We start from the raw sequence: 24,488 nt of genomic DNA, 5'->3' as shown, positions 1-24,488 counted from the left end.
TTTTCCTAATTCAAACACAATTTAACCACTATTAAAAACACTTTTCTCTACTTTTTTCTACTCATTTTGACCACTTTTGACCCATTTTGCCACTCTCTGCCTATTTTGCTACCATTAACCAATTTTACCTAATTTTAACAATTTTTCTGCCTTTAAATCAAATTTCACTACATTTTCTGACCATTTTTGCAAATTTTAAGCAACTTTGACACTTTTTAAACCCTTTCCACCATTTTTCTGCCTGTTTTTGCTGCTGTTATCCAATCTTAGTAACTTTCTGGTTATTGTTAACTCTGATTAACCACTTTTGGACACTACCAACACATTTGACCCCTTTTTACTCAGATTTTTGCCAATTTTAACTGCATTTCACTATTTTTTATTTGCCCATTTTGTGACATTGTAAAGCTGTTTTTGTCACTTTTAACCCATTTTGCCAATATTATCTAATTTTAGTTGAGTTTCAAGAAAAGAGGTTTACATTTTGAAGAGGGGTGTATACTACAACAATAAATGAATTAAATATTTGTTGCTTTGATAAGAATGGTTAATATTCTGGTTGAAAAAGGTAATTATGGTTATCACAGCTTAACTTTACAATGGACCATAATTTTGGAGACTTCTGTGGGCCCCCCCAGTTTTGCTGGTCCACAGAAAATCTCCACTTTATCCCCCCTTACAGGTGGCCTGATCAGGACATAATTCTTAGTCATAAATGACAAAATGTGTTAATGCTTGCTAATCTGTTACATGACTGTAAAACTAGCATGCCTTAAATTGTGAAAGCTTTGAAACTATCCAAAAAAAAAAAAAAAAAAAGGCTTAAAAAGAGCTTAGAATATCCCCGAGGAGTAGAGTGTTTAAGTGTTGGAAAGCTATCAAAGTAAGCCAACCAGCATGCAAAAAGATCTAACAAAAATGAGGGTGTTGTTCTTAAGTATTGCTTAATTTTGATTTTCATTTATGCTTCAAATTACACATAATCTTAATGCACATATGCCACAAGAAAACTTAATTTTGTGCAGGAAAAAGAAAGTTGAATATTTAGATATGCATGATTTTTGGGAGAAAAAAGCAACAACATTGCCAAGCACTTCTTTTTTACTGATCATATGTCAAAACAGGAGTGTAATCACCAGACAGCACAAGAAATATTGGAATTAAGTTTAATTTAGCTGCCATGCTGATGATTTGTTACATCATTTCCCTCAACAGGGTTATCTCTGCCTCCTACTGAGCCAACAATGGTCCTCAGAGCATCTATCGCTGCCACTACACCACTTTTGGAAACAGCACGAATGGAACTGGGGAACTCATGCCAGCTAATGAAATCAGCCACAAGGATCACCTTGAACCCCAAAACTTTTATTGTGAAGTCATAAATTGTGTCCTAGACGCTGTTATAAACAGCTCTTTGCTCAATTTATCCGTCTGCCTCACAGTGCTGCACTCAATAATCGTTGCAATAGGCAAATAAAAGGTTGTTTGATTTAGACAAAGCCAGAGACGGACATGAAATTTACTGCATTAGATGGCTGGAGTTCTGTAGAGGAGTAAATTACACAAGAGGTGTCTGGGCCAGATAGTCAGCCACCTCCGAATAAATAATGATTGTCACCACATTTACCTTTGCCAGGCACAAGAGCATATTTAAGCATTTTCTACAATTCATCTTCTAAATTGTTCGGCTGTCGTCAAAGGTAGTGGAGGGTTTTATTTCAAGAGTGATGAGAAACCTGAAAGCTCAAAGGGGTGGCAAAGGAGGCAGAAATATATAGTGAGTGGCAAAGGAAAGGTGGCAAGGCTGAGAAAAGGTGACATCATGAAGAGCTGGGAGTGGTGAGAGTGGGGACAGGGAGGGCAGCTGGAAAAACAGAGAAGAAGAAAGGCCTGGAGAGAGCGAGAGAGAGGTTGAGAAGACAGATTGAGTTGGACAGGCTGTGGAGGACTGCATAATGAGATATTCTACAGGGTCTGCCTGGGTCTTTGCTGGCAGCCGGCTACATGTATCCTTGTCCAGTTTCAGTTTGAACCTCCTCTAGTTAAATTCCTCTCCCCCTACAGACTCTGGAGGACACAGAACTCTGGGATTGGCATCTTAAAGCCTCCAAGTAACAGATTTAAATGCTTTTCTTGGCTGCCCAAAAAAATCAGCTTTTCCGTGCTCACAGCGCTCCCCTTCAGCTTTAGTTTGACAGCAAAATGGTATACACATTACTGTCTGGTAGTTTTATATAAAATACATTTCAGTATGCACCCATGCCAAGCTACAATTTTCTGTGGAGTTGATGTTGTCTTGAATGATGGCAGTGCTGGCAAAACACATGAGCCTCAGAAGAGTGAGGAAAAATCTCCACACTGCAAACTGATCTATTGTAGTCATGCTGGACTTTCTGGACTGTAGCTCTCTCTCCTCCTCATCTCTGGTGTCACAGACCCCTGAGTCCTGTACCTGTCATTATGATAGACAGCAGCATGGCAGAGTAAGTGCAATAAGTGGCCCTTGATTTAGGTGAGCGACTCAAAAAATGAGTTTTACAGATGATTTTTTTTTACCCCTGTGAGAGGAAGAGGTGCCATTGTGTGTATTTTAGAGTGTTTTTTTTTTTTACCTCACTGACAGCAACGTAGTATCTTGGCTGTTGGAAATGAGGCGCATTGTCATTGCGGTCTCGAACGACGATGCGCACTTCGTGTAAAATCACCGTGCCGACCAGCTCGTTGGTGCACTGAACCTGGACCACAATGGACTGAATGTATGATGGAGGCTGTAAAAAGAGAGAGAAACACAAAGGGATAATTGTTTGCTTGAAAGCTAAAATTATGCAGGAGTGATACATAAATAACCAGCAAATGAAACAAAATATATAAAATGGTACACTGAAGTCTGCCAGCCTCTTTTATGGTGCCTTTTCCACCAAATAAAACCATCCTGGTGTATTTTAAAAGATGAATTGTTTTCGGCTTTAAAGGAGCCTAAACTGTCTGAGTTTACATGCACTGTATAAGTATGGACAGCACAAGCACAGGGGAGAAGTGAAGCCAAAATGTTTCATCTACCATTGCTGACTCAGTGTAGTAAAGGCTGTAAACCCAGCCTCCTAAAATTAACATGCTGTCTATAAAAAGTTTTCAACCCCTTGGATGTTTTACCCTTTTACTGATTTTATAAATCAATCGTGGTCGATATAATCTTGTTTTCTTTTTTTTATTTTTTACAAATAAAGTTAACAAAACAAGTGAAAACAGATTTCTACAAAATAATGTCAATTAAATTAAATATGTAATGTAAAATAAGTGATTGGCACATTTTTAACTCCCTTTAAAGTGACTGATCTAATTTAACAGAGGTCCAGCAAATTGGTGCTAGTAGTGTCACATTAGTAAAATGGGAATCACCACAGTGCAGTGACTTTGTCTCAAGTGATTGTAGTATAAAGACACCTGTGTCTGCAAAGTCCAGTCACTGGCTAATCAGTATGAGGGAGAAAAGCTGTTAAAAGTAGCGCTCCTGGTTAGTGCTGTGAGCAATGCTTTGCTAATCACACACAGAACAAACCAGGAAGACCACTCGGCCTTTTTGCTCATTTTATGAAATTCATAAAAACAAAAATAGTGGTTTATTGTTTAAAATGCACCATGTGGAGGGTGTTTTTTTATGGAGCTGTTGAATTCAAAGCAGCACATCTCTACTTATCATCTTATGTTACTGTTTTGATTGATTGAGAAACTCCTAGGTGGAATGACCAAGTATCCTTTGTTTCCTTTGTTCAGGGAAGTGTACTTTTAGTGTGTTAGATTTGATTTGATAAAGAGTAAATGAAAAGTCATGACTGACAGCTCTGTTGACAAATGTGATTCCTGTCGTGTTTTTGACTGGATTAAAAGAGTAGAGGAGAAATGATGTGGGGAAAACCCTTATAGTCCTGGGATATGGTCCAAACTGCCAAAATAAACGTTTTTGAACATAATTTCTCATAGAAATGAATGTTAAGCTTTTTCTCCGAATTTTGTAGTTGCTTAATGATTTATATTTGATTTGTTCATACTTCAAGCAAGGTTCCCAGTGGAGTAATTAATAATAATGAATTGCCCAGTTTAAGAATATTTTCATATCTTTTGATCTTTTATTTTAAAGGTTTTTATTTTAATGTCTTATTTGATTTCAGTGCTGTAAAACTTGCTGATGCTTCAGAAAAAAACGTTGCCTTGAATTGTGAATACCAGATGGCTGTTGAGACATATTTCTCATATTATATGCAGTCTATGCTTTTTAACAACAAGAAATACTTGAAGCTGTATTTGCTTATAAAACATCTGTCTTCTGATGTAAACTGCAAAAAGTTCTCAATTCGACATGAATTGATTACCCATGGTGCCATGTATGAACTGTACTGAAATTGACAACTTCATCTCTAAAAAACAACATCAAATTAAATCTATTTTTGACCTACATCTCTGTCCAGAACCCTCCCAGTGCTGTTCAGGTAAAGTGCTTGTTTGGCCGGATCCAGGATCACCCAGTAATCATGGTTATCCCTCAGAGACAGAGAAATGGTACGATCCGGACCCTCAGCCACGCCGTTTATCTGCATGTTCTCCACTAGTAATGTCCCTGGAAACACAATACAAAGCACAACAGTTAGAAACATGCACACAGTTCAAAGCCTCTGGCAATAGATTCTGATTCAGATAACTTTCTACAAAGAATTGATCCAAGATCAAACTTTATTAGCAAAACAACAGAAAACTGAGATGGTGCAAGGGGAAAGTACTGCTTCTATTTGTGCTCTGGATGAATTGCATAGCTTGAAATTATATTTAGGTTGAAGCCAAGGTCAAGGAAAATGAAATGAAGGAGGAAGCTAACAGAGTACAGAGAGTAAGAAGGCGGTGTACCTCTCGGAAATTGAATTAAGGCAGGCCAGAGAAGGATTTTTAGTTTTTGTTTGCCTTTCCCTCACCGGTAGCTGAACTACTTTAAGACCAAGTGAAACAGTAAATAAAATCAGCATTTCATAGAAAGTGAGAAAATCCTTCAGTGAAATCTTCAGGGATGAAGAGTAAAAAAAGTTGCAATGAGTTGAGCAATCTCATCTGCATGATTTCTCACCCGAAACTCCTCAAAAAAAAAAAAATAAAAGCAAACGTTAAAATAAGCCAGATGGCATGGCTGGAATGAAACTTGATTCATTTAACTCTCAGTCAACTGTGGGCGGTGAATTGATTTGGGAATGAGAGGGAAAGAAAGACTTGGAAAGGCAGAGTCAGAGAAATATAAACCGTTGGGGTATAAATGATGTGAATGGAAACTGTCAGCTGTATACTTTTCAAAGAATGCATACCATCTTTCATTCAAACAAAGAGAGGAGGAAATGGAGCTGAGAGGGCGAGAGGTCAGCCTCACTTTAAGAAAGGAAAAACAAACAGACAAACATCTTTTTTTCAATAGAAGATCTTTGACTGTAGGGATGATTGACAGTCTCAATGAAACCAGAGATCAGTCAAAATTTCAGGAGTATTTCAATCATATGTATTATTTCCTCACTATTATAACTACTAGTCAGTTTAAAGGATGATTGTCAGCTGGATTTAAGAGACTTTTATACACCAATACAGCACTATTACTTTTAGAGTTATTCTTAAACTTACTTGAAAATATTAAAACAGAAGACATAAAATATATGAGGAGGGAAAACAAAGAGACTTTAGAGAAGCAGACAATTTAACCAGTTGACTCCATAAAGCTCTGAATCATAAGAGACCCATTATCCAGCTCAACTCACTGCATTATTTATCACACAAAAATCTATTGTCTGTGAGCAGAAAACGGCCCTTTAGCTGGTTATTGGACAATGCAAGATTCCAGCCTAAAACAAGTGTGATAGCTGTCAACAGTCACAACATGCCATTAAAAAGGATGTAGAAGAAGAAAAAGGATGCACGTGTTCAGGAGTATTTAACACCGTAAATCTGAACCTGGATATTCAAGGACAAATACAAATAACCTATTCTAGACTTTGCTAAAATAATGAAAGAAAAAAAATAATGGATATTTTTAAATGTACTTTATTACATCCTGAGTGTATTTTCAACGAAAGACCTGCTGCAAGTATTTTTCTCCACCTGCTGTCCCAGTCACAGATGCTATAGGAGTTGTATGGCTCACTACTTTTGCTGTTAGCATTAGCAGCACTAGCTCTTAGAGTCAGTAATGTTTACAATGCTGTGTCTGACATATGCACTGCCTTCACTGTCTATTCAGCGCTGAATTAATCAGCCCTTCCCTAAAGAAAAGTTTTAAGACTCACTGTGGATTCTACAATCCCAGGCAAGAAATCCTGACCTGGCGTATCTGCTTACTTTGCTACACTAAAGTAATGTAGCCTGCTTTAGGAACAGTTCATATGCCTGAATTTACATCATATTAATCAACCGGAGTGAAAATAATCAATCAATCACTTTTGACTTCAACAGATGGAAGCCTCAAGTCTTCACTACCAACATGTTAGCACACTGTGTGGTGTGTGGGTGTGTGCGTTGTGAGTGAGTGTCAGGCGTGTGTGTCACTACACTTATTTGGGGGATAATTTGACCCTTGTATGTTCAGATGGGCCTAATTTTAACAAGCATCCACTGGCCACTGTGACTAGCCCTTTGTTTAGTTTGTCACTGAACTCATATCTTTTAAGCATATATTAACATAACAGAAAATGTTCAATGTTTAATGAATCTTTTAACCTAAAGTCACCATAAAATATAATCACTTGTTAAAACACATACCTACTTTCCCACACCATCATTAACAGAGAAGTCTTTAGATTTATGATTGTTTTATTTTCTGCTGACAAGTTTCTGATATTTTATTCTTATTAAAAATTCTTGCAATTCAAGCCCTAATTACATTTTTGTTGTTACTACTGCAATTAATTGATTTTAAAGAACACAACAAATATGCTAAAAAAAGAAAGCTTTGTTTGAGCACATTTTAAGCTTTGTCCCAACTAGAGCGTAACGATTTTTGAAACATCTAATAGTGGCTATTTTAACTCATTTTGCAACTTTGGTATGAATTATTAACCTTTCAAAACAGATGGATACGTCCGTTTCCGTGTGTCTTACTGGCGAATCCATCTTGCAAAGCTCCCATCTGAACCGTTTGGGCCCGGTTAGAAAGTGACAGGACCAATCAGCGTTGAGGGGCAGTACTTTCTTAGTCATGACGTAAGCAAGCAGCAAAAAGAGGCTGGTGCAATTATGGTGGAAGACATTATCGTGGATGCTGCTAAAGCGCCAGTTTTATCAGAACTTGACATTTCTTTGTTAAAAGAAGAACAAAGAACAGCAGTGAGTTTTTTTCTTTTCAAAAACAACAAAAGTAGTGTACTGACATGTCTGCAGTTGCCATGGTTCGCGTTATGCACTTCTTTATGGAGCTTACTCCTTTGGTAGGGGTGCAGGCGCAGCGGCTATGTGGTTTTCCAGATGGATGTGTGAAACAAATCCATCCGGTGTGCCAGGTTAATGAACAATTGTATTAAAGGGAATGGTCATTTTTTATATTATTCTCTTTTTAATAACAAAAACATACAAAAATATGGAAAGTATTGTTTTTGAACAAAAAAAATGACACTTGCATGTTTTGCATGACTGTGTAGAGCAGGGCGATTCAATTACAAATTCAACTGAGCCAAATTTTAAAGTCAAGAAATGTAGCCGGGCCAGACATGTTCGGCACCCAGTAAGCAGCTGGTAATGTCGAATTTCAATCCAATACAGATCAATCTGATGCATTTTTTATTCAACGTCTCCCTTTTAAATTTTGCAACATGACAAAAGCACATCAAAAAGTGCATAAAAACACAACAGCAGAGCTAACCTGAGGGAGTAGAAATGTTTTTTTCACTTGAATGAAAATAAAATAAATTGAATAAAGATAAAATTCTGTAAATAATAATCTTGGTCACATCTTACCCAGGCATATCTTAAAGTGCATAAAAACTAAACTTGCACAGTTATAGCTACAGTTGTAAAAGATAGGCTGTTTTACATTAGGTATCTTGGGGATACTTCTGTCAGCATTGCTAGCCACACTTCAGAACAACGCAGTGCATTGCAGATAGTTGTTAGGCTATGCGTAGTGTTGCATTCATGGTCTGAAATACTGTGGGAATTTATGAAAACTTGCGAAACAGGTTGCCCAATGCATCTCTGGCAAAAGACTCCCCTGGAAGACTTCCAAGGCGGTATGACCAGGATACACCCTGACCCATGCCCTAACTATCCCAGTCAGCTCGTCTAAAAGACCCCAGTTCCCCACATCTACAAGGTTGAGCCCAGCCACCCCCCGTGTGGTGCCACTCTAACAGATGATACTAAGTCGAGAAGGCCTTGAGTTTAGTGTTTTCTTGTTTGTGTGAAGGGTGTATGCCTTAAACCTTCATATTCCCTCTCCAGGTGAACACAACAACATATACTCACACACGTTAAACTGAACAACCTCATATCTGATCTGACAAATCAAGAATTAGGTCACAGCCCTCTGTGCTGCCATGGAAACCTTGTCAAATGCCTCGTTGTGATTCGTTGACGTTAAATAAATGGGGAAATTTAATGAAATTGGTTCCTTTATATAAGAAATGGGATAGAAAATGGAATTCATTAGAGCAGATTCAGTCCTTGCTATCTCTCTCCTTTTTCCCTGCATCTATCTGCAAAATGTAGCAGAAAAAAAACAAGTAGAGGGGAAGAAGATAGAGACGGATAATGCCTACAGCCTGTGTGACTGTTTCTAATTTAATTCTTGGACCGTCTAATATAAATGGGCTTTTCTCACACTGACCTCACTTTGCAGGATGTGACTGAATACCGCACCCAGCAGGGCCTGATTAAATTGACCCGTGTGTTCAAGTGTAGGCAGAACTGTAGTAACGTGGGTGTGAGCGCAGCAGACAACATAAAGGTAAGATGAGAGGAAAGTGTCCGAGAAAAAGGAGGAAGAACAAAGGGCAATTAGAGAGCAAGAGGAATGAAAAAGATAGCCCAGAAAATTAAGGTAAGAAAGATTGGGTTGAACGAGAGGCTAAAAAAAGGGAACATTAGGAGAAAATAGAGAGAAAATGAGGATTGTGGCTGCACATTAATAGAATTTTTACAGGACATTAGCTTAAGGTAGGCGACATGGACGGGAAAGTAATCACCACATCAGCCAGCTACTTCAGCTTCTGGTTAGGAGAGGGGAGAGAGATTCAAAGCAAGGAAGTGTATCAGAATTTTTCACAGTTTCTCTAACATTTGCCCTGATATAAATCAGTCACTGAAATTCATTCATCATTTAAGGATTGGTCACATGCCATTAAAGCAACTTACTATCCATCAATTCATTATCTATGCTTCTTATGCCGTGCCTTATGGGGTTGTAGGGGACTGGAGCCAACCCCAGCTGTCACTGGGCAAAGTACACATCAAATGTCCTGCTTTACATCAGATCTGATGTTTGCAGTATTGTGTGGGAAAGGACTCTTCTAAGAGCTAAACTAAGGGGAGAAGGGGCTTAGTAAGAGAGGTGACCAAGAACCCAATGGCCACTCTGACTGAGATCCAGAGATCCGCTGTGGAGATGGGACAAAGTTCCAGATGGACAACCATCACTGCAGCAGTCCACAGATCCCCAGTGCAAAACACATGAAAGCCCACTTTGAGTTTGCAAAAAGGACTAGAAGGACTCTCAGACTGTAAGAAACAAGATTCTCTGGTCTGATGAAACCAAGATTGAAGGGTTTGGCCTCAATTTTAAACATCATGTCTAGAGGAAACAAAGCATGCTCATCATCTGCCTGATATCCCAACAGTGAAGCATGGTGGTGGCAACATCATGCTGTGGGGGTGTTTTCAGCAGCAGGTACTGGGGGACTACTCAGGGTTGAGGGAAAGCGGAGTAACAAAGCAAAGTACAGAGATATCCCCAATGAAAACCTTTTCTGCAGCAATCAGGACCTCAGACTGGGCCGAAGGTTCACCTTCCAACATGACAATGACCCAGGAGACCAAGACCAAGACTTGCCTGAGCCCAGAGTGCACCAAGACCATACAAGACCAAGACTAAGAGCATTCTCTCTTTAATTTTAGTTTTCTTTCTAATAAATTTGAGAGATAAAAACAAGATGTCTGCAACTCTTTCAATGTGCAAAAATCTTAAATCTTAACAAATCTGTTCATCTAACTCCTTGGAAAAAATAAATCCTTGTGTGTATTTAAAAGCAACTGATAAGTCCAGAATTATTTTAAGTATCTGAAAATTTGATGTTTTTCTAGATTTTTCAGGTGAATGAGGCCTAAAATAAGTGTTCAGAGGTATTTCTAACTAGAAATACGATAGACTGATGTCTGAGGTTTTGCAGGTGTAGCTATTTGTTGTTTTAGCAAGTGCTTCTCCTTATTATCACATAAATGAAGTTGAAGAATGGCAGATCAGTGCTGGTCTTGACCGATCTTGATGGACGATTCCTGGTCCAGCCAGTCCGAGAACGAGACAAGACCTAGTAAACACGCTATCATTCTGAGAGAAGACCAAGAAAATTCAAAATGTGGTCTTAAGACTGGTCTCAAGTACTGCAATACTAGTCAAGACAACACAGGAGTGGAGTCACAGGAGTCACATCCCCGACCTGAACCATATCAAACATCTCTGGAGAGACATGAAAATGGCTGTCCACCAGCAGTTGCCATCCAACCTGACTGAGCTTGAGAGGTCTGGCAAAGAAGAATGGCCCCCCAGTCCAGGTATCCAAAAAGCCTTGAGGCTGTAACTGCTGCCAGTATGACCTGTAGCAATTAAGACTTGATCCTGTCTGAGGATGACTATGCAGTATCAAATCTAATACTCAACACTGTATTTGATGTGTGAGTCCACTGTAATTACCTCTGTAAATCCTAATATGACAAATTTAATAATGTCTTGTTTTCCTGTTTGATACAAATATGTTAAATGCTCGTGAGCACACCCACCAATCACATAATATTTAATCACAATCACACCGATATTAGAAATCATGTGAAAAACAAACAAATCTTTCTGTCAACAGTGATTAGTGGAAAATGTAAAATGAATTTCGTCACCTAATTACTGATATTGTTAATGAAAAATGTGGTATAGCCCAGTCAAATTGTAAACCAGGATAAATAAGAGGATGATTAGCTTAATGTGATGCATTAAGCCATCAACAGATACAGACATGCCAGCTGGGTGCTGTAGATGTGAAGCTCAGCTCTCTTCCCTGTCTGCTGTCACTATGCTAATCTCTTTTTATGTCAGTTAGGATTACAGTGATCAGGTCTCATAATTTCAAACCCATTGAAAAGCAGACATGGCAAACACTGAGACAAGTTTCTGTTCCTGAACATTAATCTTTAGAGCGCAGATAAGAGTTTGATTTAAACACACAGATTAACACCTTCCCCCTGAAGATTTACCGGCCTTCCTCCAGGCCAACATAAGCCTTAATTTACTTGTGACCAAAGTAGGGATTAAACCCATCAATTAAAACCGATCCCTCCATGAAAAACCTCCTTTGATCTCTCTAAAAATGAACTTTATATGCACATGGACGCCCGCAGTTACACAGACTCCACAGGAGACTCCGGGATTGTGTGTTTGTCCTCTGCATAGTCTAAATAGCAGAGCCGTCAAACCAGGAGGTGCTAATTAACTAAGAAGGTCTGAAACAGTTTGAGCAAACTCTGGAAACAAAAATACACTGAATATATTACCTTTGGTGTTCAGATAAAAGGTGTCTAAAAACTCTGGCAGTCTTATTTTTGTTTAGTCAAATGATTCAAGGTGGCAGGAGAGAAGAGAGGAAAATGTTGCTATTTATCTCAAATATTCAAATTAGGTGTTCTTGGTGTCAAAAAATGTCCATCATCTGATCTTTTGTAGTCTAAGTCAGGGATTTAGTGCAAAACAACTGCTTGACATGCAACATCAAGGTCTAGATAACAGAAAAATATATACTCATTTATAGCAAGCACTGATTTGGATAGAACCCAACACCTATAGAGAAGAATCACTGTGACACAGTCTCAAATTCCCTAGATGCTCTCTAACACAAATGACTGATCTAATTCCCATCAGAGGAAAACTCTTGGATTTTTGGACAATGTGTTTTTGTATTTGAAAGCCCAGACCTCAATCAACTGGAGATTTCTTTTGGTTGGACTTGAATAGGGCTGTGCAAAAAACTAACTTAACACTTTAAAATTCTTAGTCTTCATTTCCTGGACATGACTCCAAAGTACAACATGTCATTCATCAAGAGATAAGTTTTTCTTACTTAAAGACGCTGGATTTTTCAACAAGTTTAACTTTGGTAAGAACATTGAATCACAGGCCCAATAAGCCTACGGCAAGTGTCAGGAAACCTCAACCCACTGCTAGGGGTTACGAAGCTTTCACTCTAAGTCAACTTGACTTCCTCTGACAAACAATGAAAATAATTGGAGGAGGCGTTCAGATGGTCCAGAACTTTCTAATGCAAACTGACTGAAAACTACCACTAGCTAACTTTCTGCCACTGGCTGGGCTCCTTCTGCAAAACATCATCCCTATGTACACACAAAAGTGCTCTGGATGTGCCAGAGAATGGGTATGAACATTGAATATCCAAATAGTACTTGAGTTTGCAGCGCTTTTCTTGCCATCTGACTACTCACTTTCACACCGCAGGTCACACCTACCCATTCACACCCATATTCACATACTGATGGCTATAGAGAATTAGCCATCAGTATTAGCTAATTCCATTTAAACCCATCCATACCCATTTACACACTGACAAAGCAGTAGGAGCAAAGTGGGTTAAGTGTCTTGCTCAAAGACACATGACTGTAGGAGCTGGGGATCAAACTCACAACCTTCAGACTGGGAAATGACCAGCTCTACTTAATAAGCAACTGTCGCCCCATCTTTGACTTATACACAATCAAATTCCTGAGGCTTTGATCACTCTTAAAATGACATTCATTTCTTTTAACAGCCCCTGGTTGTAATGTGGTACTACGGCCACACAGTGGGTGCAGGGCTTCCTGCTGCTGTTGAGTAGGTGCCGTCAGCTAACAAAAGAAGAGAGTGGCACACATTTGGTGTAAGGACTCTAACTTTGCTATCTTAAAGATCTTAAAGCTGATAGAAATACCCCTGGCTGTGAGAGGGGACTGGCTGTAGACCTTTCATTTCTGAAGGCCACTCTCACAGGCTGTTCATCTGTTATGTCACATCCATATGTCCCTGATACAGCACTTCCTTTTAGTGAAGAGAGTGCTGTAACTTGCCTGTTCAATGTATTTCCTGTTTTGTTTTTGTTTGTCTGTTTTTTAATTCAACATTATTCATAAACAAAATCTGGCATATATAAAACAGAGAAAAGGCCAGAGGTCTGTTCCAGGATTTAATCATTCATAGATGCATTTTAGAAGTAGTTACATGTATGGTGGCTCATTTTAGCTTCATTTGTTTTATGTTTCATTTTTGTATTATTTATTATGACGTGTGCTGCTGACCTCTTGGCCAGGTCACCCTTGTAAAAGAGATCTTGATCGCAACGGGTTTAATCTGGTTAAATAGAGGTTAAATAAATAAATAAATACAATTTAGCTAAGCTATGCTAGCTATGTAATTAACGTTACTACACATGCCAATGTAGCAAAGTCAGCTTAAGCAACGTGAGCTTTAGAAAACATAGCTAAAGCTGATGTAGCTATGTAGATAACATACCTACATAGCTCACATAGCTGCTTTGTGAGCTTAGCTTTAGCTACATAAGCCATGCTATCTATGCAATTGGTATGTAGCTTCATTATCAATAGCTAAGTTAGCTTTAGCAATGTAAGCTTTAGCAAACATAGCTAAAGCTTACTAAACTATGCCAATAACATGAACGCGTAGCTTATGTAGCTTCTTTGTGAGCTTAGCCTCAGCTCTGTTAGCTATGTGGCTCTGTTAGCTATGTAGGTTATGACCCAACAGAGCTATGTACATTTACTCTGCTGTATTAAATGTTTTGCAGTCACATTTTGCAGGTCAGGTTTTTTATGTCAAACTTTTGGTATTCTAACCATTTCCTTAGCCCTTACCCTAACGCTAAACTAAAGTTGATCCAGTTTTGTTTTGAAAGTTTTGGTATTTCCATTCTGAGATAAACGGCATCTCAGATAAACATTTGTGAAAGTGGTTGTTAAAAATGAATGGGCTGAAGCCAGACTGTCTCTCTTTTACTAAACATTAACAACACCTTTAGATAGCACTGTCAAGTAAAACGATTGTTTCTTAAGTTTAAAATAAATCAACTGAAACATCTGTTTGTCTTTTGGTGGCTATGTCCGTTATGTATTAGCAAACAACTAATGGACAATTCATTTTTTTTCTTGTCACTTCATCCAGTTTTCATCAATACTCTGTAAAATGTTTGTTCGTTCTTTCTGTGCTGTATCACGGTCTTTCATCATTTTGCATTTTTAAAGGCTAATAAAGTTCCCCCCTTTAGGATTTATGCTTAGCTGATTAAATGATAAGAATAATCCTCTTGTTAAAGAATACAGCAAAAAAGTTTTTTGTCCCCAAATTGCCAAAACAGAAAATAAGCACATTGGCTCTCTTTTCTAATGTGTAATTCTGCTTTTCTGTTTTTGAGTGCGTGCTCTGTTTTCTGTGAGGATCTCTCCTCCGGCAGGTGTCTCACCCTAACAGGATAGATGTCTGTGTTTGGCCAAGGAACGTATCCCCAGCTTGTTTGGCCTGAGCCCAATCTCCAACCTAAATCCTAAGCTCTAAGTCATCACATGCATCTTGCCTGTAGTGTTTAGTGCATACATATATGAGAGCTTGAAAAAAAGAGACAGGGTTCTTTATGGTGATATCTCACTGTGAATGGGAGGAGTACCTTTGCTCAAGTATTACATAAATAACCAAACAGGGAGTTACCAGAATGTATCACTTACAGACTGGGTCCAAAACTACCTTACCAATGGTACTGTAAACACTGACGTATGGTGGCTGGCGCTCCTGTGTGTGCATGCTCATCAGTCTATGTTTGGGTGTGAGGAAGCTCTGCATTGCTAGGATGTAGCAGAGATGCTAAAATGCAGTAAATGATCAGAATAGATTTTTAAATTAAGACCATGTCGGCACAAAATTGCCCATGATGTACTGGCTACCTGCTGAGATTTACTCCTCAATTGAACTTGCTTATAAATCTACTCTCTTGAGATCTCTTTCGTCCAGTGGTTTCTTAGATTTGGTGGAGTTTAGCTTTGGCCTTTACTCCTAATTTTTATTAATTTTGTTGTATGTAAATGTCTGCAGATACATGAACTCACAGAAAACCCAGCATTGATCAGAGAAATCCACATCAAAGCCTTACAGCTCTTGGAAATCTGACTGTTGGCCTTGGTTCCTTCTGTGATGTTAGATCTACGTGTTGTCTGTTTTGTCAATCAAGGGCACAGGAGTGCTGCTCCACCACTCTCAACAAGACAGAATTCATTTAACTGAATTAAATCTGAACTTTTTTTAATAAAGTCATAAAGAAAAATCTTAGAAACTACATAGATGTGCAAAAAATTACATTTGAACATTGCATGTTTATAGTAACTTCCTGTTCATGTGTTTCTAGAGATGAGTTTAAGCTCCTGCCCTTCTACTGGCTCCTGTGCCTTTTCACCACTTTAATTCGAGATAGGAGCTGCATTCACAGCTGTTCTCTCATTCTGCATGTCAGTGCACAGCTTACATCCAGAGGCTTTTTAAAACGACTTGGAGAAGTTGGTGAATAAAAGACGAGACGGCTTCTGCTACTTGCACCTGCAGCTTTCTTTTCTTTGTCGTATTTTTTTTTTATGCCTGCTTCTTGCTGGCTAAAAAAGCATCATCTAGGAATTATCTACTAAGTCTTTTTAATCTCAGAGTGCACAGTAGGCTGGAGTAGATCCTGAAATAATCACCTCTTTGAAAAAAATGCAGAATATGTTGTGAATCATGAATCAGCATCTATCAAAAAACAATTCTGAATAAAAATCATGACTCCTAGAATCAGAATAGGAATCCAATCTAGTTAGGAGATGCTGATGTTCAGTGCTTTAAGGCCTGTTTGGGCCAAAAATTGAGGCTGAAGTAAGGCGTGTAATGGTGAGCAAGCCTGCCTGAGTGCACCATCAGAGAGTGGGAAGCTTGACAAACCCTGGATGTGCTCTGGATGTCCCTGCATATCACAAGTGGGATGGGAAGTTAATCTCTTGCAAAAAAAAAAAAAAAAAAAGTCTACACCTTTAGCAGGGTTTTCCTGGCTTAAAATGAGGTGGTGGTGGTACCTGATCGTGGGCTCACAAGTTCATATGTAATGTGCCTTCAACTGGCTCAAACAAGTGTTTTACTAGCGGTCTATTTTAGGAGTTGTAATTACATGAATTTAAAAAAATGGCAAGTATAATTTTAAAGCATATTCATTTGAAAAGTCACAATGCGCTTTGGATAGACAGAGCTGTATGTCTCCTAGTACAGGAGAACAAGGGGATAAAATTACATTGAAAACAGTTAAATTAAAACAGCTTTCTTTTACATTTTTTCCTTTCATAATTCCTCTTAATGCGAGTATTCAGTCTACAGGTCGCAAAAACATGGTTATTTCCTTTCTCTGTGTGTCTGACCATTCTTGATTGTTTTCATTCTTGAATTAATACACTGTAGAACAGCTGATCTCCAGCTCAGTGAAGTCTCTGTTTAATATCATATCAGTGGGTTCAGATGTATTGATTATGTCACCAAATCAATCACTCCCAACAACACGCTACGGTTTTAAACCCTGTGAATAAAGGGGCTGTTGTGATAACTGAAGACTTCTCCGAGTTTTAACTCAGAAAAGCGTTTATGTTCGGGTCTGTTGTGCTGCATTTAGTGTTAGCATCTTAGCTAAACTTTAGCTACGCTGTCTAAACAGGTGAGATTTATGAGCTGCCGTAGTTCTTAATCACTTTTCTCCAAAGCGTACAGACGGGCAGACATTTCGAAAGTTGTCCTTCCTTTATATAAATTCCATGTGACTTCTTCCTGAGGCGCAGAACTGGAACTGAAGGAGGTTTAGGCATCGACCGGTGAAACACATCCATCTACCTGGCGAGCACCTAAAGCGAACAGAACTCTCGTTTAAAGGTAAAAGGTAATTGCGGGTTGTGCAGGATTACAGTTGGTAAGCCAGAGTATGGCAGAGCAGGCTATGAAAACAAGCAGCAGAGCCTAAATGAACTGATCCCTAATGTTAAAACTGGTGAGAAGACCGGTTTGTGCCGCATTATTACGGATCCAGGGCTCCACAGACCGATGCACTCGGACCGCTGATGTCAAGCTTGGTTAACCGAGCCATATCGGATCATCTTTACACCACTAGTAAATACACAATCAAATATGTTTTGGCAGGTCGGGCGGTGCTAATTTTGACACAGTGCCATCGCCACTACTGGTGGTTGCATGCAACTGCAGTTACATATGACTGAAATGACAGATCCCGACAGGAAAACGCTTGGTGGAATAGCCGATTGGAAAAACTGAGCTGTGAGCTGGTGGCGGTAAGGAATTTGGCAGTGGTGGCCGCCACCAAATTCTCTCCGCAGGAAAAACCCTGCCTTTAGGGTGGAGTATGGGGCGGATGTGGTGCCTAGTGTACTGTCCAGTTGGGTAGTAGGGTTGCCATGAGCTCCTGGTTGTGCTGTGGATTTCCCAAGGGCCAAAAACAGCTGGTGGTTTCCAGGCATCCAAGTGCCCTACATACCTAAAACTTATGCTTATGATTCCAAGCTTGCAAGTTTAAGTGCATTTGACATTGCTTCTTAGGAATATGAATATGAATAGATGTCTTAGTTAAACTACCACACTAATTCAGTAAGCCTGTTAATAGCATTTTCCATATGGCCACTGGTTAGCATCAAGCTAACAGACTTAGACGGTCCATCTGTGAGTCATTGCAGCCCTTCTGGAGAATCATGCACCAGCTGAGATGGCTTATTGTCAAGTTTCTAAACTTCATGGAGTAATAAATAATTTCTTAAGAATAGCATTTTGATTCTTCATTGTGCTGCAGTCCCACTGACAGAGGTATGACACTGTAAAACAAACTAACACACACAAAGAGAACAAAAGACACTTTCATCTCCTTTTGTTTGCATCAAAACAGCCTTAAAACTGAATGATCTAATGTGTGATACTCATGGTCAGGGATCTGACTCCAACTGTGACTCAACAACTGCCACCCTGATCAATATTAATGAGTGCAGCTTACATGCTATGCCAACCAGCATCTGCTGAAGAAGTCAGGATCATCTTACAGTGTTTGTTAAACATGCCGTAAAAGGTAATGCTTAATAAAATATTCATTTGGCACTTTTAAGGTTATAATGGTGTATTTACACTTCTTTCCAGCATAGAATTAAGGAATAAAGCAGCAGGATACTTTACCGTTTGGGCTTTCTTCATCTATGGCAACAATGGTGGCTGGGGGTCCTGATCTTGACAGTTTACATTCTGTAATGATGAATAAGAAAGAGGAGGAAACACATTACATTCAAGCATCTTACTGCTTTATATCCTTTTTGAAAGGCTTAGAGAGTAGAGGTTAATACATTCTTACGATTTAGAGGGAAAAGCTTTCCTTTAAGTAAAAATGGCTGCAGTCATATGATTGAATTGAAGAGAAAATGTGGTTAAGAGTGGAGAGTTAGGAAAGTGGCAAAAGGTATGACCATATGGAGAACAATGGAATGTTCACTTTAAGAAAAAGTTCTAAAGAGAAGTAGAGAGAGGAAGTCAAAAACTAAAAGGACATTTTTAATATCTTGTTGTGAAAGAGGGAAAGCCTAACGGATCTAATGTCACATTTATTTATCTTTTTCCTTTCTCTTCATTAAGAGGAAATAGATGGGTTGGGAAACAGCAATGTAATCATTTATTTCAAATGAAATCTAGTTGAGAAAGAGATGAGGGAAGGAAAGCGAGACATTAGTTAACAACAGCCATAACCTCCTAACCAGCCATCTCTACAGGGTTAGCAGGGGTTAATAATCCAGCACAATGACTGAGCACAGGGTTAACAGAGAAAGAAAGAGGAGAAAGGTCTTACCCTCATATTGCCAATCTGCCGTCAGAGACATCCCACCAGGAAGAGGAGAAAGAGAGGAGGAAAGGAGAAGCCAAGGCAGGATAGGAGGAAGGATAAAAAGAAGAAAAACAGACGTGAATTAACCTTTAGAGCAAATAAAGGGGAGGAAGTGTGGGCATATGGAGGCAAAGATGCATTAAGTAAAGGGGTTTGAGGCAGAAATGATTCAGTACCCTTTTTATATGTAATACTGATAGCTAGGTTCAGATATTAGCCTTTACCGAGCAAGTGTCGAAGACAAAACAATAAAGAACAAATATATGGTCCTTTTACAGCTACAGGCTTTCTGCATGAGTGTTACATGAGTGCTCTAGCTGGTTGAAGCTGAGAAATCCTCACACCTTCACAAAAAACATGCTAAGAACTTAGCAAAAAAAGCTGAGCTAATATTAGCATTAGCTTAGTTAGCAGCTGCTCCCAATACCAGTTGTTTCCCTCCAGTAAGACGCATGTTTTTAGAGTCTGCTTTCTTTGGTGATAAAAACATGCTTGTATGAAGGGGATCACAAATGTCTAGCATTCCTCTAGCTAACATTTCCAGTGTTACACTTTAGGCTAGCAGTACGCTATAAATCTACACTGGTGTAGCGGTGAGACCATCCAACAAAGGATATATAGCCAGTGATACAGACTACTTTCAAGTATGAGTGAGTAAATGATTTAGTATAGGGTGATCAGAAGTCCCTGATCTGTAGGGACAGTCCCACTTTAAAGAGACCCTGTCCCCAGATTGTGCTGTCCTCCGAAATGTCCCTGATTTTTAACATAAATTTCTTCTTGTTTAAACTTACCCCTGACAAATTCATGATTCACTGTCAAAAAAATCACAAAATACCCTTTGATTTGTCCGAAGCCTGGACACTTTTTGATAGTGCTAGACTCAGGCACTTCCTGTAAGAAGTCTAATTGTCCTTCAAAAAAAAAAAAAAAAAAAAAAAAGCCAACATGCATTTTGCCTATTAAATATTTTCATTAAAATACAGAACAATCCGATCTGCTTTGGTTCGGACCGGACCGTTTTCATCCGGTACAATCTGATTTTATAATCAAAATAACTTTTTGCTTTAACAAAAATTAGCAAAAAGGGGAAAACAAGATAAATTCATAATAATCTAAGTGCTAACATTCTGAAATTATTTTTAAGAAAGTTTTCATCACACCCAGGTGTCTTACTTTGACATTAAATTGGGAGATAAAGATAAAAATGAGTTTTTACTGGTACATGTTCGTCCTTCTGTACTTGTAACTTCCTTAGCATTATTACTCCCAATAACAGTACAAACTAAATATCAAATTTTCCCAAGAAGCACAAATAAAACAAATTTAAAGTCACAAGGAGATTTGGATAGACAGAGCTCTGTGTGTCTGCTAGTACAGGAGAACAAGGGGTTAAAATTACATTAAAAACAATTAAATTAAATTAAAGGTAAAAGGTCACTGCAGGTTACACGAGATCAGTGTTGCCAACTTGGCAACTTTATCGCTAAATCTGGTGACTTTCCAACTCCTCTCAGCAACTTTCTTTTTCAAAAGCAGCTAGCAACAAATCTAGCAACTTTTTCTGGTGTTAATGGAGAGTTTTCTGATGTTTTGGGGACTGATATGAAAGCACGTTTCACTCTGCAGTTACTGTCCTCAACAAGCAGCGGGTGCTGCCGTAAGCCCCTCCCCCATCCCAAAGCACTCAAAGGCGGTCAGGTGCACAGTAGCCTCCTGCAGCACTCCCAGCTGCAGGTCAGAGCAGAGAGGGGACCCACACCACTCCAAGTCCAGACTGCAAATGAATTGCGCCTGTGGTTTACAGAGTGAGATGTAAATGTAAATATTTCTTCACTGTCACACTAAAATAAATCGCTGGATAATCCAGTGATTTATTTTAGTGTGAACTAGACTGAATTAAATTTAAGAAAACAAACCAATAATCAGCAGAAGAAAGTTCATTTGTAGTTCCAATCATATTTAGCGTTTTTTGAAACTCACTTTTTATCTCTCCCACGTTATTCCTCTCTCTTCTACAGTGTCCATTACAATCAATTATGCAAATTAGGCGGTACCATCATTTGGTGACTTCCAGCAACTTTAAGGACAACCAATAGCTACTTTACTTATGTAGGAGTTGGCGACACTGCACGAGATTACAGACGCTGAGCCAGATCAGATTATCTTTACACCATTACAGGAAATGTTTGGTTTTCAGTAGCAATAACTCGGCATAGCTCCATGGCAGCTCTTTGATGGAAAAAACATTCTAATTAAATATAATATAAGGCAAAATAAAAATTCCTGGATCCAGATATTTTTGGGAGAAGATATAAATGCCGGTTCAGTGAACTGACATAAGAATAAGAGTTACCCATGAACCGTTTTGTAGCAGAGTTATGTTAATAACCTATTCATTTGATTATTGGAGTATATATGTTCAACAAAGACTTTGAATATCATGATTGTGTGGTTATAGGTTAAGTTGATCGTGTTTGTCTATACTTGTGACTTAGATGCAGATTAGATCACATTTGATGACCAATTAATGCAGAAAACTATGCTATGCTAACAGCGACACCATTTTGGCCTTCTGTGTGCACCATAACGAAACACAACACGTGTTTAGTGGCTGAAAATGAACCTGTGGCAGTACTGAAACAGTTTATCGTTCACCACTTGCTCACTTAGGGAGATATCCAAAGGAACTGAAAAAGAATGAGGAGCCCTACTCTGCCTCTGATTAACTTACCCTCAAATTCTTACCTGACCAACCACTGAAGACAATAAAGAGTACCAGCCAATTAGAGGCAGCGTAAGGCAGGACACGGTTTTGCCGTCATTGGGAAAAAGCAGCATACTACTGAATGATGTTTAACAGAGTTGATTTAGAGGCAGGTAAACTCTTTGTAAAAGGAAAAATAAGTGGGTATACTGAAGAAGACTCTGCACTACTTCACTGCCTCTCTTCAACAATAGTAGAAGGAAAAAACACATTGTTTTGGCACTTTCAGAAAAGAAAAACAGGTCTAAAATAGTCCATGTGCTTATCGCTCACAGCTTTTCCACCTCCGTTCACAGTCACCAACCTCTCTCATTGTATTACCATGAAGAGAAGTCATTTTGACCCAAGCTGAAGGCTTACAATGGTCCCATTCAGAAGGGAAAACATTAGCACCGACATTCAAGGATTCTCTGTCATCCACCAGTCTTTACTGAAATACATTAACACAAAAAACCTACAGTCATCATGAAATCCAACATGATTATACATCCCACAAGGCTGATAGAAAAAAAAACACACAGGAAGGGCTGAAGATGGATTTCTGCTCACCTAGAAAAAAGCTTCATGGAACGATGATTACACTTTCTCACACACTCTCTCTCTCTGTCTTCCCCTCTGTGATTAAGCGCTACAGCTGTGTGACATCATGGATTATCTCAGGATTCATCGGTATTGAGTCTCTTTTTTCTTGCCACGGGAGACAGTATTGAGTTTCCCCAAATATAGATTGAAGTGTCCTAAGGCTTTGTATTTCCTTATCTCAGAGCAGAAAATGATTGGTTTTCTGATTTACCATGCAATGTTTTCCTAGCTCATGGTTTATTTAAACTCACCCTGGAACGATACTAAACTCTTCAACCTATACTTTGTTGGCTGTTCAAGGGGTTTTATATGTACATGGCAAAACTGTCGAGTGACTTTGGCCCCATAGTACTAACAAAATCTCTTTCTATATTCATTATTCCTCTAGGACAGTAGTTCTCAACTGGTCAGGACCCACCACCTCCTCCTATTTAATTGCCACCCAATAAAAAAAAGTTACATCGGGAGAAATGTTGCATAGAAAAAAAATATTGACCAGACAGGACAAAGCAAACATGTTTAAATTACATCATTATAGAAGGACATACATATAATTGTACACCATTTTCCCAAGAAAGCATGGGAATTTGGTGATTTCTCAAGGAATGTCCTTAATATCATGGAAAACCAGCCGTATTATGCAAAGGAGCACAGATAAATTAGTAGAAATCTTGACAGAAAAACTAAAAATGTACTGATCATTATAGGAAGACCTAAAAAATACATGTATGAATTTACTTTATGTCCACTTAGGACTTTCGTACACAGACATTTTACCACATTTTTTTCCTAGCAAACATTTGCAACCCACTTATGGGTCCCAACCCACCAGTTGAGAACCACTGCTCTAAGATATACATGCACAGTTTGGCAAAGTATGACACAACCACGTAACAGCTTGCCATTGCTTGTCACAGCCATGTCACAATGCATTGTGGAATACAAAACAGACAATACGGCAGATGGCATTAGCCACTAGTAGCAGAAACTATCCAAAAATGGTTCAAAAAATGGAAGATGCTCGCTACTGGAGTTACTGGTGTGGATTTCTCTACAGACCCCATGCAGAAAGTCACCCAACTTCCAGAATTACAAGGGAAGCCTCCATAGGGCTTATGAAGGCTTGGATAGCAACACAACGGAGGGCTTCCAGTTATTTCATTTTTAATAACCCAGGCCCTTTCTTGTCATTTACAGCAACGTCGGGCTCAGTTGGTTAAGCCATTACAATAGAAATCACAGCCAGTGACAAACTAAGATGAGTCATTGCTGCATACAGCTTGTGTTAAAGCCCAGACAGGTCGACAGAGACGCTGTGCAAAATGAGCAAGTTTTACCTTGTTGCTTTGTTTTTTTACTGACACAAATGGATAGCATTTGGCTCGTTACTTGGCTAATTTTCAGTGTTAAAAAAAAAAAAAAAAACATGCTGATGACTTGACTCAGACTGAGCTGTTGTCTATCACATATCTTTCTGCCGTGCTAACAGTGACATGGGCCTCGTTTGTGCACTACAACACGTGTCGCATTCAGTAGTGGAAAGTAACTAATTTCATTTACTCACATTACTGTAATTAAGTAGTAGTTTTAGATACTTTTACTTTGTTGAGTATATTTTGAAATCAGTGCTCTTGAGTAAGTTTTACCCAGAGTAACTGCACTTTTCTAAGAGTACAATACTGTACTTTTTCCACCTCTGTTGACAACACAGTAACACTTAGAGAGAATGATTACACATCCCCATCCAAACCTCCCCACTTCTGAACCATGAGTGAAGTTATCCACTTAGTTAGAGTTCATGCCTGTGACTTAGGGGCTTCCAAAGGATACATAGTGCTTCATCAGTATAAATTGCACTGCTATGAGGTCGACTGTCTGCATTGTTCTTGCCAGAGGAGATTCACCTTACCACAGATTTTCAAGAGCCACTGCAGCGCTGTCAT

The 24,488-nt window shown here is 38.9% G+C and overlaps 1 protein-coding gene across 1 annotated transcript in view; it reads right to left on the bottom strand.

Moving 5' to 3' along the window:
- Window positions 1-24,488, bottom strand: part of LOC121528360 (protocadherin-15-like) — a 246,739-nt gene that overhangs the window by 201,140 nt on the left and 21,111 nt on the right. Inside the window, exons 2-5 of the mRNA XM_041815789.1 lie at window positions 19,161-19,175; window positions 18,500-18,565; window positions 4,455-4,615; window positions 2,613-2,768 (exon numbers count right to left, since the gene is read on the bottom strand). Coding sequence (XP_041671723.1) covers window positions 2,613-2,768; window positions 4,455-4,615; window positions 18,500-18,565; window positions 19,161-19,175 — 398 coding nt within the window. The remainder of the gene's footprint in view (window positions 1-2,612; window positions 2,769-4,454; window positions 4,616-18,499; window positions 18,566-19,160; window positions 19,176-24,488) is intronic.

The sequence above is a fragment of the Cheilinus undulatus genome, linkage group 20 (genome assembly GCF_018320785.1).
Source record: "Cheilinus undulatus linkage group 20, ASM1832078v1, whole genome shotgun sequence".
NCBI classification, from domain to species: Eukaryota; Metazoa; Chordata; class Actinopteri; order Labriformes; family Labridae; genus Cheilinus; species Cheilinus undulatus.
The sequence above is the reverse complement of the archived record's forward strand: the minus strand, read 5'-3'. Positions and strand labels throughout refer to the sequence as shown.